General features: G+C 35.9%; 1 protein-coding gene across 1 annotated transcript in view; it reads right to left on the bottom strand.

The window, feature by feature from the left end:
- Positions 1 to 1,361: 1,361 nt before the first annotated feature.
- CFAP47 (cilia and flagella associated protein 47) overlaps positions 1,362 to 20,067 on the bottom strand; it is a 184,418-nt gene continuing 165,712 nt past the window's right edge. Inside the window, exons 56-59 of the mRNA XM_039329589.1 lie at positions 17,698 to 17,869; positions 16,313 to 16,474; positions 9,636 to 9,804; positions 1,362 to 2,009 (exon numbers count right to left, since the gene is read on the bottom strand). Coding sequence (XP_039185523.1) covers positions 1,800 to 2,009; positions 9,636 to 9,804; positions 16,313 to 16,474; positions 17,698 to 17,869 — 713 coding nt within the window. The 3' untranslated portion in view covers positions 1,362 to 1,799. The remainder of the gene's footprint in view (positions 2,010 to 9,635; positions 9,805 to 16,312; positions 16,475 to 17,697; positions 17,870 to 20,067) is intronic.

Here is a 20,067-nt window from a genome sequence, read left to right as displayed (position 1 = left end):
ATTTTAGAACCATTTTCACTTTTGCTGCAAGGAAGTCAGTGGTGAAAGAATTCTTCATAGCAAAAGCTATTTGATTGATTTACATCTATACTGGATTTTACTATAAGGATTTTGTTTTTAGTTTTTTAAAAGAAACTCTGGTCTTTTTTAAAACTTTTGATGGGAAAATACCTTTTTTAAAATCACATTTTGAGAAATTTTATCTTTACTTCTTTCTGTAGACATTTTGTTATGTTATATCAGCTTCTCTTGTCCTTGAAAGGAACAATTTGCCTTCACAATGTCTATAAAAAGAGATAAAGCTCTCTGGGAAGCTTTTGAAAAAAACTCTCATTAATTTACAAGTTTTATTCAAAAACTTTAATAAAAAAACTTGATGGGCCAGCAACAGTTTTGAATTAATCCCATTTTCATGAAAATGGGCCATAATCCATGCAACTCTGATTAGTGTAATCTATATTCATTCCAATAGCGCTTACAAATCTTATTATGTGATTTATTCAGCTGTCAGACCCAGCTTGTCTTACCCATGGGCAGACATTGACCGGCGCCCGTACCTCCGAACGGAACTCCGTCCAGCCTTGCCGGAGCCGAGCGATGGCGCCGTCTTGGGACTGAGGCCGACGCCTTCACTATGACGGGCGGACCACGTGGCTGATTACCATGTCGGACGGGGAAATGGGATAGGCCGGCATTGTGTGGGACGACCGCGCTGCTCTATGACGCTGGGTCTGACAGATGGTGGTTGTTGGGATGAGAGGGCGGGGCGGAGGCGAAGATGCGCCAACGCATAATGGACCTGAGGGACGACACATGTGGCAACAGGGGGGTGGTGCAGGTGGGGTTGCAAGTTACGGGGGTAATTAGGGTAATTGGGGCGGACGCGGTGGGTGTGGTAATGGGGTTTATTAGGACGCTGGAAAGGCGTGTATTCCAGAGCTGATTTTGTTTTCGACATAGCAAAATAAACCTTTGTTGGCTACTGCAACGTACCTGGTGGTCTATTTAATTCACACATCAGCAGGACGTTCTTACATCAGCGTTCCCATATATGTTAGCAGGTGACCGAGATCTCAATTACCTTCATGACTGAATAAGTTTAAAGCATCTTTAAACTTAGAGCATTTTTCTCTTTTATTTGGCCAAGCAGAACTCAACCAAAACCTCAGTTTTTGGGCTATTGATAAAATTTCACTCTATTCCTGCTAATGAAGCTGATGCAGCAGCTATAGCAAATCTGTGATTCTACCAGTTCATATCATCAATATTATAATTTTTCTTAAAATGTGCTGCTAAACATTCTAGGTACTTGCAACTTTTTATAATTTGTATTTTTATGAACATAAAAAAATCAACAGATATCAAATTGAAATCAGCATAAAATAGTAGTTTAATTATCAACAGTATAGCACTGGTAATAGAAAATACTTATAGTACTTGTTAATAAAGGATGCCATAATAACTTTGATGCTCCTATTTATGTGCATGAACAGCCCAAATCGTGCTTTGCAATGTCTTATACTTAGCTAACTTAATGAATTTGGTTTCTACCCTAAAAATAGATGAAGTACTATATTGTTCCAAACTAAGGCACTGTGAAAATTGCAAGGCTCTCTTCTTCACCATCGCCACTAGATCCCAAGGACATAGAAAATCCAACAGATTTACACATCTTTTCCAAATTAATGAAACGAAATTCTTCCTTAATTGCTGATTAACACAACTGTAGTATATTTGTCTATATATCAATATTTTTTTCTACATTTTTCATAAGATAAAAAGTTATTTTGTATAAAAGTTTATTTTGTTTTTAAAATGAGAGGTGCCCCTTTAATTGGGGAGGACACGCTGGTGGATAAGATTTTCATGTTTTCCCGTACAAAATTGCGTTGTTGTACTATTGCTGATGTCATGTAAGTATTCCTGCAAATTACTTTTGCTGAAGCAGTGGGTGGGATAGTCTTTGGGAGTAGACCATTAATTTCATACATCCATTGCATTGCTGCAGTCTGAAAACATAGAAGAAAAGTTTCAATAAAAGTTTATCATTTGTTACATGAAGCACACACAGCTATCTGGCACAATGCCTGTAATTAGGTCTTTCAGTGTTTTCCATGCGGGGGTGCTACACTGTTGAAACTGCACCATACTGGAAAGAAAGCATTACCATGCATAGTAAGAAAGGATATTTTGTTTTATGTACTAAGAGCAGCATGTTCAAATACGCACACTGTCTAGCACCCCACGTAATCTATGCACTTGTTAATGTGCCACAGTTTGGAATTCTGTTTCAAGGAGATAATTGCACAGTAGGAAGTACACAAAACCAACAAATAAGGTGCTGGCTTTATTTATATCCCAGTGATTATTGGGGGTAAGCACAAGAAATAGCATAAACCTTTAGTACCTTAGTTTGGGTTAATGAATTATCTCATAATATAGCATAGAAAAAGCAAACGGCGAGTAGTTTATCCTGGAAACTTCCGTATTTGGGACATATGGATATATTATACCAATATAAAATCTACAGCTGGCAAAGAGCGAGCATTGTTGTTTGTATTAGGATTGAACAGCTTTTTCCAGTGTTTGTACACATTGCATAAGATTCTTACTATAAGAACAGGTGGAGTAGTTATGTTGTAACATTAAAATAAGATTTAAAATAAAAACAAGGTGCAAGACCACATCAAGTTTGGAATGTTTTCTAAAAGCTAAAGTAACTAATTAGAGTTGGTAGAAACAAGATTATTTAATAAACATTTAATGTTATCTTATGTAAACATCATCAGAAGATGAATCACCTTTTGTAACCAGCTTTTATTAAAAAAGAAGCAAAGCACTGTGGTTTTGCAACAAAGAGTAGCCTGATTCCAAGTTTTTTTCATAACACTGTACTAGTTGTGTCTCATAATGTTATATTGTAATTTACCATTATATCCAATTGCAATCAATGCAAGAGATCCAGATTTATATTGTTTCCATTCCTCCCCAATGGTGGTCACAGAAGCTAATGCTGTTGATTATTTCTTAGACACTGGATTTTATCCAACGTCCAAGAAATATGAGATACCATGGAGTTCATCCCATTTCATTTACTGTTTAGCATTTGTATGAAGATCATAAGAGAGCAATCCATATTTAAGCACAATAATTCAAAAGACTTGGAAGAATTTTATCTGGCACCTATACAGAATCCAATTGTCTCACAGTGATGGTAGGAATAAAAAAAAAAAATTAAAAGCAGCTGCAGCAGTGCCAGTGAAATCTTAATCCTAAGTAGTATGCAAAGTAGTTATATTTCATATATTAAATTTAAAGTACATTTTAACACTTGGATTACAGTGATTAGAGATTGGGATATCAAATAAAGATCTCATCAGTTGCAGCAATTTACAATCTAGTGTACACACACACACACACATACATAGACACAATTTCTTTCTTCTTTTCCTTTGAACCCAGAGTGGTGGCAGCAACCAGGGACTTCTCATTTTCACACATCCCACTGCCACTGCTGCCACCACTGCTGCGGAGCTCCAGATCAAAGCAGTTGGGGACAGCAGCAGCAGAGGTGGGCAGCAGAGAGGTGGCAGTGGCTGGGGGCATCTCATACAAAAACGCCAGGAAATGTCTAGAACTCTGGCATTCTGACAAATTAGCCATCAATAAACACATAGACATTAATATCTATAGACTATGCAAAAGAGACTATCATCCAGCCCAAAAAGGAACAAAAAAACCTAACCACCTCTCCACAGAATCAGCACCCAGATGAGCATAAGTTAACTCCAAGGTCATCAGACCAACAATCAAGTAAATAATACCCCCAATCAAGGAACTGCCAAACAAGCCAACAGTTCACAGCCAACCAAAGAATCTCTAAAATCACCCATACCAACATTGTCAGGGCAAGCCACTAGAATATAAACTGAAAGCAAACCCAACTCCTTACTAGCACTGATGATGTTACCTAAATTGGGTAATGAAATGTCCTCAAGAAAACAACCAAGTTCAGAGTGCATTAAAGACTCTCAGATCTTTTTCTGCTGTGGTACCTGCTCTCTGGAATATCATTCCACAATATCTTAGAGTTGGTCCAATCCTACTGGCTTTACATGACATCTTAAAAATCTGGCTGGCTGAGCCTGGGGCTCAGATTATGTGCTTAAAACCATATCTTGGTTATGTTGATATTTGTTGATTTTATCTCAGCTCCTTTATTTTTTGGCTGAATGTTATTTATGAAGTTTTTGCCTGTTTCCTTCACTGTTACCCAAAGTTATATGTTTGAGATGGGAAACCATATAAGTTGAATAAATAAATAACATTTGCCTCCAATTTTGTGTTGGCATTGCTATTTTAATCTGTAGGGTTTGGCTTTAGTAGCTGGCTATCAACCACTGTTAATGCCATGTATACTGCAATGGTTTACCAGGGTCAGTATTTCTTTTTAATCCTAGACATATATATTTGTGTATATGTACAAAATTATAAGAGTTGTCTTTTTATTAAAACATGTAAAGATAATTGGGTGAGGAAGTTTACTAAAACATTATGTGAGATGGCTAAATTTTTAAACTATTTTAGACAAAAGCTACTTCTGAAATAAATATAATTTTACTGATAGTTAGCACAGGGTCTTACTATTTAATATAATATTACAAATCATTAATATTATTATTTAAATTATTTAATATTTAATACAATTTAATATAATTATTTAATAAAGTTCTAAGGGTTTTTTTTGGATATCTGCCAAGAATCACTTTGGATTGCAGCCAGATACAAATAAACAAATGAATGTACAGTATATGGTATTGAGTGACAAGATACAATTCAGGCCTTTGAAATCATTCTGAAAACATTCTGAAATGTAGGAGTCCGGATTTCTGATGTTCTACATGCTGTTTCGAAATATGTACACTTCTACATTTTTTCATCTTTGACTCTGGCCACTGTCTTTCTACAGGCATTTATAGCCAGAGCACTGCTTCCTTAAAAAAAAAATTAAAAATGAGTATGTGTGTGTGGGAGGGGTGAAAGGTGGGAAGTAAAAGTGGATGGATGAAAAAAAACAAAATCTTCAAGCCAATCTAAGGAAGCTTTGGAAGAGTAGATGCTGTAAAGGTAGCACAGAGCAGAAAAACTTATGCTTGGTCAAATATACCTCCCATGATTTATAATAATAATAATAAAGTTGGAAAGGACCTTGGAGGTCATCTAGTCCAACCCCCTGCTCAGGCAGGAAAGCCTATACCATTTCAGACAAATGGCTGTCCAGTCTCTTCTTAAAAACTTCCAGTGTTGGAGCATTCACCACTTCTGGAGGCAGGTTGTTCCACTGGTTAATTGCTCTAACTGTCAGGAAGTTTCTCCTTAGTTCTAGGTTGCTTCTCTCTTTGGTTAGTTTCCATCTGTTGCTTCTTGTCCTGCTTTGGAGAATAGCTTGACTCCCTCTTCTTTGTGGTAGCCCCTGAGATATTGGAACACTGCTATCATGTCCCCCCTCATCCTTCTCTTCATTAAACTAGACATACCCAATTCCAGCAACCGTTCCTTATATGTTTTAGCCTCCAGTCCCCTAATCATCTTTGTTGCTCTTCTCTATACTCTTTCTAGAGTCTCAACATCTGTTTTACATTGTGGTGACCAAACTGGATGCAGTATTCCAAGTGTAGCCTTACCAAGTCATTGTAAAGTGGTATTAATACTTCACGTGACCTTGATTCTATCCCTCTGTTAATGAAGCCTAGCACTGTGTTGGCTTTTTTGGCAGCTGCAGCACACTGCTGGTTCATATTTAAATGATTGTCCATCAGGAGTCCGAGATCCCTCTCATAGTTACTACTATTGAGCAAGGTACCACCTATACTATACCTGTACATTTGGGTTTTGTTGCCTAAATGTAGAACCTTACTTTTTTCACCATTGAATTTCATTTTGTTAGATAGTGCCCAGTGTTCAAGTCTATCCAGATCCTCCTGTATCTTAAGCCTATCTTCTGGAGTATTGGCTATTCCTGCCAGCTTGGTGTCGTGTGCACATATGATGAGTTCACCATCTATCCCCTTGTCCAAATCATTGATGAAGATATTGAAGAGCACTGGGCCTAGAACAGAGTCCTGGGGCACTCCACTACACACTTCCCTCCATATAGATGCAGTTCCATTGAGGACCACACGCTGAGTACAGCCGGTCAGCCAGCTACGAATACATCTGGTGGTGATGCTATCTAACCCACATTTTTCTATCTTATCATATAGTAGGTTGTGATCTACTTTATCAAATACCTTACTGAAGTCCAAGTAAATTATATCCACAGGATTCCTCTGGTCCACTAATTTTGTCATTTGGTCAAAGAATGCAATAAGATTTGTCTGGCATGATCTGTTTATGACAAACCCATGTTGGCTTTTAGTAATGACTTTGTTTGCCTCTAGGTGTTCGCTGATTCATTGTTTGATTATCTTTTCCAGAATATTCCCAGATATTGAGGTCAGGCTGATAGGTCTGAAATTTTCTGGATCCATTTTTTTTTTCTTTTTTGAAGATGGGAACTACATCAGCTCTTTTCCAGTTCTCTGGTAGTTCCTCAGTGCTCCAGGATCTTTGAAAAATATATTTCAGTGGTTCTGAGATCACATCTGCCAGTTCCTTGAGAACTTTGAGGTGTAATCCATCTGGTCCTGGTGATTTCAACTCGTCTAGGTTGGACATGTGCTCACTTACCATTTTCTTGCCTATCTTAATTTTCTATTCTGTTTTTTATGGCACTGTTTTTGATAGGTTGGATTGTTTTTTCCCTTTGTGCAAAAAAATGAGTTAAGTAGTTCTGCTTTCTCCCTATTGCTTGTCACCTTCTTGCCATTTCCCCAATCATTTCCTTAACTTTTGTCTTGTTTTTTACATGTTGAAAGAAGCTTTTTTTTGTTATTTTTGACTTTGGTTGCAAGCCTTAGTTTATTTTGAGCCTTAAATTCCTCACTTCATCTTTGCAGGCTCGGGCTATTTGCTTATATTCTGTCTTAGTTATGTGCCCCCTTTTCCACTTTTTATATTGTCCTTTTTATCTTTCAATTTATCAGAGAGTTCTTTATGCAGCCATGCTGGTCTCTTTGTTGTTATTGTGTTAGACTGGACTTTTATTATCTCACTTTTCAAAATTTCCAAGCTTCTTGAGTTGTTTTCTCCTTCAGGATTCTCATCCATGGAATCCTTCCCAAGTCCTTTCTATATTTATTGAAATTAGCTCTCTTAAAGTTCAAGACTCTAGTTTGACTGTGTTCTATTGTTTGTGCTTCCATAATGTTGAATTCCAATATTGCATGATCACTTTCTCCCAAGGTTCCTGTGGCTTCAATACCTTCTATCATTTCATCTCTGTTAGTAAGGATTAGATCCAATATGGCTAATCCCCTAGTTCTGTTCTCTACTTTTTGGGAGACAAAGTTGTCTGCCAGGTTTGTCAGGAATCTGTTTGATCTTCCACTTGATGCAGACTTTGCCTCCCAGTTGATGTCAGGGTAATTAAAGTCCCCCATTACTATTGTGATGTGCTTCCTACATACCTTAGTTAGCTGACCAGCAAAAAGTTCATCTATTTCCTGTTTGGTTGGGCGGCCTATAGTATACACCTAAGGCAAAGTCATTCCCCCCCCCCTTTTATATTGACCCAAATTCATTCAAGACAGTTTTCATCATTGTTGTGCTCTATTTCTGTAGAGATGTAGTTATTACTTATAGAGAGAGCAACTCCACCTCCTCTTTTATTTTGTCTGTTTCTTCTAAATAATTTAAATCCTTCTAGCTGTGTGTTCCATTTGTGGGTTTCATCCCACTATGTTTCCGTAATTATAAAGGCGGTGATCTGTGTTCTTGATCCTCATGCTTCTCTAGCTATATGTTGTATAGTTATGTTTAGGTGTCTGGTTTCAAATACTTTTAAACAAATGAATGACCTCTTTGAAGTGTCACTAATAGTACTACTCAGAAAAAGAAAGTCAGATCATAATATTGACTATTGGTGAATTTTGTATTTTATGTGAACTCTACATACTGTACAGAGAAATTGGATCATTCTCATAGTTTGCTTTTTAATATTAAGTAGAAGACTATAGGAAGAAATATCAGTCAATTAAATTTAATTCTATGATCAATATCACCAAAATTTTACAGATACAGTCTTATTTGAAAAACAGCTTATGTTATACTGGAGTAAAGGGAACAGCATGAATAAGCATCTTTAAAATGAGACAGTCAGTTCTAACTATATTTCAGACTTAGAAGATATGATTTACTAAAACAACTTTTAGTTTCAGGATGTTCTTCCTCCCAGAATCTATGTACTGTACAGTTTTAAAATGTCACTTTAATTATGTTAATATTGCTATGCTTTTATTAATGGCTCTTTTTTAACCTCATTAGGAAAAAAACTTAAATCACCTCTCTGTTCTTCTAATTCAAGGAAGATTTGTTTATGTAATAATTCTGGTTTGTCTTTGTGTGTGTGTATGTAATAACTTCCAACCAGTTTATGATATTGGTTTCTTTTGAGGGAATAAAATTTCACAGCTGATGAAAGAAGAGTCACCTTTATTTTAAAAAAAAAAAGGCTGAGCTAACATTCTCCAATTTTAAGACATATGGAAGAAAAACCCTCACATAATTAAAACAACAAAAAAAGCAGCATGCATGGAAGCTGTGGTTTCAAATATTCCCTTATGAATATACCACTTGTTAAAATAAAGTAAAAACTCAGTTTAATATACCCCCATTAATATAGGATTTTGGATGAAATGGGCAAATTTCCATATTGATAGCTCTTTAAATGTCCACTAGATCTCAAGTTGTCTGGAGAAGGTATTTACATTTACATCATTAAATTTATTCTATTTCCACCAGTTTGCATTGGAATTTGCAATGAGCAATGTTAATGACCACAACAGAGACCTCTTGTAAAGACTACTTGTAAAAATTGTTATTAAATGGTGCTATCATAAATGAGGCATTATGTGACCATGATTTTGCAACATTCTGTCTTAGCTTCTCTTTTGACTTTGCTTGTTGAAAGCTGGCTGGGGAAGATGCAAATAGTAATCACATGACTGCAGGGATGCTGCAACAGTTGTAAATGTGCAACAGTTGACAAACACCAAAATCATGATCACATCACTGCAGGGATGCTGCAACAGTTGTAAATGCGAGCACCAGTTATAAGTCATGTTTTTCAGCACAGTTGTAACTTTGAGTGGTTGCTAAACAAGGTTATAAGTTGAGGACTATCTGTACACAAATTATTTAAATTGACCCAAATGTTATTTGCATTTGTATATTAAAAATGTCATTAGTAAGAATGACATTTAACAAACATGTAGGTTTTCTTATAATACAATGAAAAAAATATATTTACATTTCATAAACTGATTTATTTTCTTATGAACGTACAAACAATTCTGCAAGTACAGCATGAAAAATGAATATAATTAGGAACAACAAAATAAAACTTTTTTCGGTTGCTTTTATATAGTAAAGCATTAAAATTTAAGTATAGAAATATTGTCTTCATATTCACCAGGGAGGAAAAATATGCTTAAATCTGCAAGTCTGATATCAAGAATCTCATTTTTAGGACTCACCTGTATTACCAGAGTTGCTTTGTGTTTTTTGCTGTACATACTGGGCTTGAATCCAACAGTAATGCAGGTTCCAGCTGTGTCAAGTGGAAGAAGCTCCCCGGCTTGAGGAGATATAGTGAATTCAGGATCACTGCCTGGTAGAAAGTATGCTGTGTAAGGTTCTGGGTACCTAGTGAGCAGCAAAGAAAAATAAATTGCCCAACAGTTAGCATAATGCAATAATAATTCAAAGTCATTTGTGTTCTGCTATAGGATATCAGCAATTAAATATTAATACTATCACATAGCATCCTGTTATTCACCTTGTTTTTCTTCGCCATGTCTGATTTTCCTGAAATATTTGTGGAATAGTAAGAGAACGACTGCTTTGGCAAAAGGAAGTGCAACATCATGGCAGTATGTCATTTGCATGATGAAATCTTTATATATTTATTTAAGAAAATTTATATGGCCGCACAACTGATTCTCAGTGATTCCGGGCAGCTTATAAAAATAAAAATCTCATATATAAAATAACAAGAAGTGATAATCCCCCATCTGCCCCCAGCAATGACAACAAAGTCAAATAAGCCACTTCATGGGCTCCATCCCACTCTGGGTTCCCCAGGCCCTTTAGCAAAAGCAGGTCTTCAGGGCTTTGCGAAAGAGGGGGCCAATCTTATTTTTGCAGGGATTATGTTCCAAAGGCAGAGAGCTACTACAGAGAAGGCTTCTTCTCGGTCCCACTAAATATAACTCCTTAGGAGAGCAGACTCGTAGCATACCTGCTTCCCTGCAGGTATGGTAGATGTGACTGGGAGAGGACGGGATTTCATATAACCTGTTCCCAAGCCATGTAGGGCTTTAAAGGTGAGAACCAGCATCTTGAATTGAACCTGGAAGCAAATCAACGGCCAAAGCAGCTTCCGCGAGAGAGATGACACATGTACATACTTAGGCCTGCATAAAACCACATGGGCTGCTGCATTTTGAACCAATTGGAGCTTCTTGATACATTTGAAGGACAGCCCTATGTATAGCACATTGCAATAATCAAGATGGGAGGTGATTACAGCATGAGTAACTATAAGCAGGGATTGTTGGTCCAGGAAAGGGCATGACTGGCGCACAAGCTGCAGTTGTGCAAAGGCCCTCTTGGCCATGACTGCCACCTACTCCTCAAGCAAGAGTTGTGAGTGCAGAAGAACTCCTAGATTATGTACTGGGTCTGTCTGTCTGTTATTATGTAAAAGAAATAAAGTGACCTTATTTGCATCACCTGCCTTAGTGCAAATGATGTAAATTGTCAGAGGTGTCCTAAAATTAAGGTAAAATCTATGTTTAAGCTCTCCACTCCATTCAGATAGCCACAGAAGTTTCTGCTATTTAGGAAGGATATTAGAAATTTGGCTACTTGCAATTGAAACCTGATAAATGGGTGTCTAATAAATTAAAATTTCACTCTATCCCCCATTCTATTACCAGATTATATAAATGCACTGTACTAATACTCTCAAGAATATATTGTTAAAATATATTTCAATTTTTAATTATATCTTCTGAACAAACTAGATATCTAATCTCTTCTATATAAAATCTAATAACATAAAAACACAGTTGCTTGTTGATTAGCATTCACATGAAATCCATCCAGAGCCAAATGAATTGTATCAGGAAACAGAAAATAAATGTACACATGCAAAAAACTGACTTACAATCATTTGTTTAGTGATCATTCGAGGTTATAATGGCACTGAAAAAAGTGACTTATGACCGTTTCTCCTAAGTCGAAGGTTACCTGTATTAATCCTCTTCCCATGTTTTTCCCTGTAACATTCTTGTATGATTGATAAAATTGAAAAACCCTCACTGGACCAAGCCAGGATTTTTAACCTAACCTGATGAAGAAACTAAAATGACCCTCAACAAATAAGCCTGAGAAATAATGGGTAAGTTTGGACACCAAATTGAATAAAAAGAAACTGGCCATATTATTGTTTAGCAATGTGGAAACCAGGAAAGCAGATGGCCAACGTCAAATGGAAAATGTGATAATTTAGTGAGGCTGAAGGAAGACTTGAATTGAGGATTATAGAAACTACATCCATCACTGTTAGACCCATTGGCAGGTTTTCTTTAGCAAATTTAGATTCCTCCATACTTTTTATGTAGAACTTTTCTAATTGCATCCCTCCTCTCCATTTATTTTGTTTAAGTGATCTGTGATAGCACATTATCTTCAGAGAATGCTCTCATATGCTTTGAAATATCAGACAAGAAACTGAGAATTAACATAAATCAGAAATTCTAGGCTGATTTTATTACACTTGAAATAAATGATCCACTAACTAGCATGAGAGACCTGAACTTAGTTAAAATGGAAAATGTGTGCCATTGTTTCAATTGAAATTGACATATTTTATTTCTCAATTGTACTGTACTGGCTGTATAGTTCAAGGTCTTTCATCTTTTACTTACTGGTTGAGTGGGCCTAGGGACAGTTGGCATATAGAAAATAATATCTACAGTAACAAAGAAATAAAATTTTCAGTCATATTGTAAAAGGAAGAAGCTAAACTGTTCTTCTGGAGTTACAGAATTGAACAGTTCTTTTTCTCATGTACTGGTCTGCAAATGGATTGTGGCATCTGAATATTTTTAGTGTGACAGCTTCTGGCAAAACCTTCATAAAACATTTATTCAGCACAGGTAAGGAGGCAGCAACTAAGGAGCAATAAAAATGTCCTACATTCAATGTCCTAAACATAATATTCCATTCACTAGTTCACACTGCGGGAGAGGTAGGAAAATCTTAAATCTGATTAAAGAGAGGATAACATCTTTAAAAGTGGAAACAGTATTTAAACTCTATTTAATATAGTATATATGTATCAGGAAAACAGGTAAACATTATTTCCATACCAATAGCCAAGACCTTGTGAGGATCATTAACTTATCTAAATAAACAAACTAGCCTTATTTGGAGGCAATGATTTTTGGGAGGAGAAATTTGAAATTTTAAAGTGATTGAATTGAAAAACAAACAAAATAAGGGACATTTTTCTTTTGCTTCTTAGTCATCACTTTTAACCATCTATCTTATTATGCTGCTTTCAACCTAAAAGTCAAAATTCAAAGCAGCACTCTTAAACCAAAATACGATTGACTCAAACCACCAGTTCTGACAGAAGACTCAATAGGTATACAGAGATCAATGCAGTCACAAGTTTCTTGCAGAATTCCTGATCTTACTCTCTCTCAGCCTTTACCAGCAGCAGTATAATCCCCAATGGCTCTTCATAAATGATCTAATCTGTTTGCAGTATATGCCAGTTTGGATGCTTTATTCCATCCCACCATTCCTCTCTGCCAAATGCCATGCCAAGAACAGCTGCTAACTGGCCAAGATGGAATATTTTAAAGAAATAGCTATACTCAAAACAACATTCTAATCAAATCACCCAGAGCAGTAGAAAACACCCCAAAAGCGTCATTTTAAATGGGTGGTTTTTTGGTCCAAGTATTTCTGAAACAAACTCTCAAAACACAGGTGCTTTGCTCTGAGAACAGCACACTAGAAGCATCAATTTTGAACTTTAAACAGTTGGCCTTGAAGTATTTTGCATACTCCTACTTTAGGAGTGAAAATGTCTTGGTTTATAGAACTTCTTTGCTAGTACTCAATTTGAGTTTTCATAAAGAAACCAACCATAATTTACCATGTTTTTGAAAGAGCGCGAAATATCACATTTATCACTCTGGTACATTTTTAGAATTTTTCTGTCCTGGATTTCTGGGACAACACAGCAAACTGGGTGTGACTCTGCTTTTCGCAGAGCTGGCAAACATGGCCAAATAGGAGCCAGTGAAGAGATCAGCTGCTAGGAACTCATCTCCAGATTAAGGAGAAGACAAGGATAACCCATGTTTGACTTCTTTCAGATTCTTTCTGCAAAGAGATTGCAAAACAGTGTTCTTAGCTGGTGTGAGCGGTCTCGAGATCTGGCAAATATTTATCTTGTCTAAGCCATGTTTGAAGTCTTTTAAAGAGAAATTGATTTGCTTGTTTACTCTCTTAATTACTTGCTTATTACTTCCATGAAAACCTGAAAATAAGGTGCTGCTGCTGAAAAAGTTCTACTGATTTCCTATCAGGGAGATATGAAACATTTATTCTAAATTATTTTCAAAGCATTCACAACCCTAGCAATGAAAGTAAAATGATCTGACTTCTGTTTTTTAGCTATGTAACTAAAATTATTTTCAATACTGAAAAAGCAAAATTAATAATTTTATTCCAAGATGAAGAAAAAATATTGGTGTATCTATCTATGCTGGCCTATTATAGTAGTATAACAAAGTACAAATGTCAATTGGCTAATTAAAAGGGAGGGATGGGGAAAACACTTTCCAAATGCAATAAGATTATTTTCTAATTTCATTTTACATGCAATGGCAAAATCAAGGTTCCACCATAGCCCTTTTTATAAATATTTTATTATACCTTTTCTGAGAACATTAAATCTCTCACCACTATCAACCATTAGCAGTAGATTATAGCATTCACAGGGCAATTGCTTCATTTTAGACTACTCCACTGAAGTGGACATCTTGAAATTGTAAAGAAAGTTCTGCTTTGTTTTGAAGAATCCTCTCCAATGAGTCAAGAGAGACAACTGTGACAATGTCCCTCTCACATACACAGATGCAAGAAATCAACTCTACACAGAAAATCAATTATAGCCAAGAGCATCCTTTGGAAGTAATGATGGTAAAATTTCATCTCTCTCCTCTCTTTTCTAAGAACTTCCCTCCCTTAGTCATTTGCCCAGATTGATAGGAAATAACAAAGGATAGAAAAATGATACTGCAAAGATAGAGTTTTACTGAGAGCCACATGCTTGTCTTATCAATCTTTCATGGGGGTATGCTCCTAATTTTGCCCCTCATTCCTACATACATTAATATATTCTGTAGTTCATATGATAGTCAGAAAGTGTCTTTATCAATGTAGGGTAGGGATAAGCTCCAGGAGAGACAGGTGGCCTTTTAATTTTATTACTTGCTGTGAATATTTCAAATCAGTTTTGTGAAACAAAATCAGAAAATCTCAAAACCATTATTCCATGTAATCCCTGGAATTTACACACTCTACTCATTATGCAACTTTACTCCCCGGCTTTTCAAATTCAGCCCTACATAGTGTAATTGGGCAGCACAATATTCCATAGGCTGAATTTTTAGAGACGTGTGAAGGCAGTGGCAACTAAAGCCACACTAGTAATTCTTGAGCCTAGATATAATTTCAAGTTATAAAAAAAACCTTGCCTATTCTCTGAGACAGTATTTTTGGTCTTTATTTCCCTCCAGAAACTGGCTTAGGAAAATATCAGCTTCCTTATCATAATTTGGTTAAATTGTAAACATCATGACTGTCTGTTTCATATACTTACTTATTATACTGAAGTTCTCACTGCCTTTTGAAAGGTCAGAGAAGTCTTTAAAGCAGTCTTTCTCAGGCTTAGCAGCTTTAAGATGTATGGATTTCATACTGGCTGGGGAATTCTGGGATTGCCAAGTTTGAGGAAAAACTCATGTAACTGATACTGAACCCCTGTAAACACGTTATATTGTGAAATTTTTGATGGACCTTGCTTGATGTGCCAATTTACTTTGAATCTTACTGCTCCAAAGTAAATAACACAAATACAATTTTGTCCTATTTTATTTGGACCGGTAGGGCAAGCATTCTCTGTTGGCCCACCCCTTCTTGGGCTCTTGACATTTTCCTTCCCCCCTGAAGTGAAAGAATTATAGCAATTTCCCAATCCCCTCCCATTCTTGTGTAATAATTGGAGAGGAGAGTTTGCTCATGTACAATCACCAGGTTTTCAAGGTGGTTGTTTTGAAGATAACACAAGGAAAAACTCTCTGTGCCCTGGCTTGACCTCCTTAAGAAAAGCAAAACATAAATCTAATAGTAAGTTAAAAATTAAAAACTACCATGGATTGGATCCTGAAGAGATTCAATAACTTAACAGCTACAGCAATTGTTAATCTGCTTTAGAATTTTATTTGGATACTATATTCTTTTCACCTATATGCTGACTTACTTGTATATGAACAATTGAAGAACATGTTCAGTGAACCATTGTACTGATTAATTTTGTCGCTTCTGCTACTTATTGTCTGGGACACTACACGTTCTCTTCACGACCTGTTTTCCTTGTTACCTTCAGGGAGGAAGGCTTTGTGATATTATCCGAAGCAGAACATCCAGATTCAGTCATAGTTTCGTTCCATACAGTATTAACCTTGTGAACTCTAAAGCTTCTTCTTTCCGTTATGTATTCAAGATGGATATTTATATGTTATTTATATGTAAGGGTATAGGTTTATATATATGTTGTATATAGCATGTTTGAATGTTTGTAATGTATTTGTACATTTTGAGAGCAAGCAACTAAATTTCATTTTTAATGTGTGCCAATCTGCCCACAGTAAAAAATGACAATAAAGGTTATCTATCTATCTATCTATCTATCTATCTATCTATCTATCTATCTATCTATCTATCTATTTATCTACCTACCTATCTACCTATCTATCTATCTTATATCATGATGAAAAAGTCACTAGGGTCTAAATATCACCCTAATAAACAAATAGATAAGACATTTTGCCTTGAATATTCATACCTTGTCTGGCTTGTAAGCTTAAAGCTGACTATAGACTCCTTATTTAAACCAATTGCTTCAATATCAATAACATCATCTACTTCTGGATCTGTGACAACAAACAATATTGGAAATTTCCAAATGCCTCCTGTGCTATGCTGTAGCACCAAAGTTGCTGGATTCCTGAAAAAAAATAAGCATACAATATTCATTATCATTAAACGTTTAATGAAACACAAGTCAAGTCAATGATGAAGGTACAATGGAAGCTTATATTCCTTAACACGTAATACATTACACAGCTCTTTCTAAATTGGATTGTAGATATTATGTTTAGGCAGGATAGTATATTTTTTCTTACTTTGAAACAGCTGACAGCTACATATTGTATTATTTTTTCTATGTGTTTCTTTATGAAATGAAAAACCAAAACTAATTGATGCAATCTAATTCACCTTAAATCACAATATATTTAGATACTATAGTAGTCTGGTGAAGAGAAAACAATTACAATGTGACAACAGTATAATATCCAATAACTGTATTTTAAGTTGTATTTTAAGTTCCAAAAGTAATATAACATTCTGTCATAAGTTCCACATTCCATCAGAGGTGAGATTTCATTCTTAAGGAAACTATAGTTAGAAAAGATAACTCTTCCCTCCTATTCCTCTTTTGCACAACCAGGGACTGAGCTACTGAAAGTGTTTTTCAGATATAAGTTAGCTTGACAACAATTGGAGATTCAGTGGAAGAAAGAATGAGAGACAATTAGCTTTCTGAAGTCATTTTTGTCAAATCTTGGCTGAAGCTGGGTTTGAATTCACCTATTCAAATTCAAATCCAACCTGAAATATAAACAGTAACTCCTTCTGATCATTGATCAATATATTTCATGGGATATTTAAATTCTTTTGAGATCAATGTTCACAGCAAAAACTATGTTATCCAGTGGAAATTCCAAATAGTTAGGCTCAAAATGGCTAAAATTGGTCATTTAAAAAGCAGATAAATTTAAATAGACTCCTTACATAGAGTCCTCTTTTCAGTTTAGGATTCAAGTGAATTCCATGACTAGAGACACAGGAGTCTGTTTTTAAGCATGACAATACCAAAATGACATGCATTCTGCCCTCATGTTTTGTTAATTGCCCTGCCTTAGGATACAGGGGATAGTTCAGTACATGAACAAGAATTTTTGGTTTTTAACATGAACACGTGAATTATGTGACATTTTCCAGAGCTTATTAAATCAGAGTTTACAAGACAGTAGTATTTTGCATGTGCCAGACTCCAAATTATTGAATTAATGGATTAGAATAAACTCTTTAATTTTATCCAAGATATAAAGGAAAATTCATGTTTCAATTCTAGTAAGTAAATTGTGGATACTATCATAAATATACCTTGTTGGTTTGTAGGGTGTAAATATTATGTTAAAGATCAAGGTCACGATTCCAGTTTTTAGATCTCGCTCTTTCTTTACCAAGTTTATAGCTATTGCAGATTTCAGCTGAGATTTCATTCTTTCAGATTCAAATTGAATTTCATACATAAATTCATCTGTTGTGGAGAATCCTGTAAAATCAAGATAATTATCCATGTAATATAAATGCATTTGGCTTTTTAAACAGCTTGAAATGTTAGAGATTTTAATGCCCAAAATAAAAAAAATCAAGAAACACGAGTCAATTCCCCAAAGAATAGCTAAGCACAAACAAATCTTGCATTGCAAACAATGTAGAGATTTGATTCCCATCACTTTTGGGTTTCTTCACACAATTTTTGTGTGAAGATGTCAAAACTGAAAAATCCAATACTCATCTATAAAAGTACTGTATTTATCAAAAAGAGAAAAGAGGAAAAGATTCTTTTTTCAAATATTATATTTTCAGAAAAAGATAATATTTGTATCCATATCTACACATGGAGGTCAATGAATTTGACAAAAACATCTCTTCCAGGATATCATAGCTTAGTTGAATGCTTGTCTATAGTACTCTCTATAACTGTCAAATTAAGCTGAGGAATTACCATGTTTCCCAGAAAAAAAGACTGAGACTTCTTCTTTTTTTGCCTCCAAAAGAGGCACCAGGTCCTATTTTGGGGGGGGGGCTTTTCCACTCACCTCCAGCATTGACAGCCCTGTCCAGCCAGTCCACTTTTTCTGCAGCTGAAGAAGCAGCTTCATTCTGCAGCTCGGAATGGAGCTTGGGCCTGCATTTCACAGTCAGACCTTTCTAGAAGGCCTCTGCAACGGATAACTGAGCAATGGATTTAATCCATTGACTGCAGAGGCCTTCTGGAAAGGCCTGATTGCGAAATGAAGGCTGGCTGCAGAAGACACCACAGAAGAATTGGGCCTGCGAGGAGAGGCCTGGCTGCAAGATAAGTGAGTGCGGGGCACGTGCAGCAGCTCCACCCCCCAACCCCGCCCTAGCTTGATTTTTAGGTGTGCATTTCGCCCCAAAACTAGGGCTTATTTTTGGGGTAGGGCTTATACTAGGCCCACCCCCAAAAATCAATCTAGGGCATATTTTCAGAGTAGGTTTTACTTTCAGGGAAACATGGTATCTTACTTTCTGTAGGCTGGTTGATGCTCCAGTATATGGATTTGAAGAAGTGAAGAAGCCCTCAATAGATACATATACATAAAATAAGGTGACCAACTTTTTTACAATGAAAAGGAGGACACAAATAAATTGAAGAAAAAAATATCATAAATAAAAGAAACATTTTATTCATTGCAACAATAATACAGACAACTTGCATGTGCAAAGTTTGCTAGTTGGGTGTTTTGGCGCTCTCAGCAGCAACTCCTATTGGCTTTCGAAAGCCAATAGTGGGAGTAGCACAGCTCATGCAAAAGTTGAAAAAAAAACCATCAAAAAAGGTGCCAGAATGCCATTCTGAGCATTCTATGAGGGAAAAAAAGCCCTGCTTTTTTTAGTCTTCAAATATGGAAAAGGAGGACATGTAGGAGGACACTTTTCCAGGGAGGACAGAACTTACAAAAGGAAGACTGTCCTCCCTAAAGGAGGACGGTTGGTCACCTTACATAAAAGTATCTAAAAACTATGCAAAAGAGACAATCAACAAGCCAAAAAGGGAACAAAAAGACTTAAGCACCTCTCCACCAGCAATCATTACTCAAATGAACATAGATGTTACCTAGTTTAGGTAATAAAAGTCTGCAAGAAAACACCAAGTTCAGAAAGCACCAAAGACCCCTCATTTCAACCCTGAGTTACAAATATTCTCCTTTCTTGTCTTCTCTCTTATGAAATAAAGAAAACAGGGCAAGATTAGGCAGGAAACAATTTTTTCCCACCTCCTAAATGAAGTTCCACTGGGCACAGATCAGAAACAGGTGCCAACCAGGTTTAATATGACCTATGAACCAGAGATTGCTCACTAATCATTTAATATTATACATATACATACACACACACACACACACACACACACACACACACACACACACACACACACATATATATATATATATATATATATATATATATATATATTTGTGTGTGTTAAAATCAGTAAATATATTTCAGTAATTGAAAATTGGACCAGGACTGCAATAAGAAATAATGTCAAAGATGGAAGTTCATAAACAAAGATTAAATTCTGTATGAGAGCTCTTGAGTTAAAATATTAGAACTTATTCATTTATGTCATATATAAAATCATGATATCCTCTAGCAGATATGCACACTCTATCATTAAGGTATGAATACCATTTTCAACCTTTGTCAAATTGATTGGTT

The sequence above is a fragment of the Crotalus tigris genome, unplaced genomic scaffold (assembly GCF_016545835.1).
Source record: "Crotalus tigris isolate CLP2741 ecotype Arizona unplaced genomic scaffold, ASM1654583v1 scf7180000024401.5802323, whole genome shotgun sequence".
Taxonomy (NCBI): domain Eukaryota; kingdom Metazoa; phylum Chordata; class Lepidosauria; order Squamata; family Viperidae; genus Crotalus; species Crotalus tigris.
Note: the sequence above shows the minus strand (reverse complement) of the source record. Positions and strands in the feature narration are given on the sequence as shown.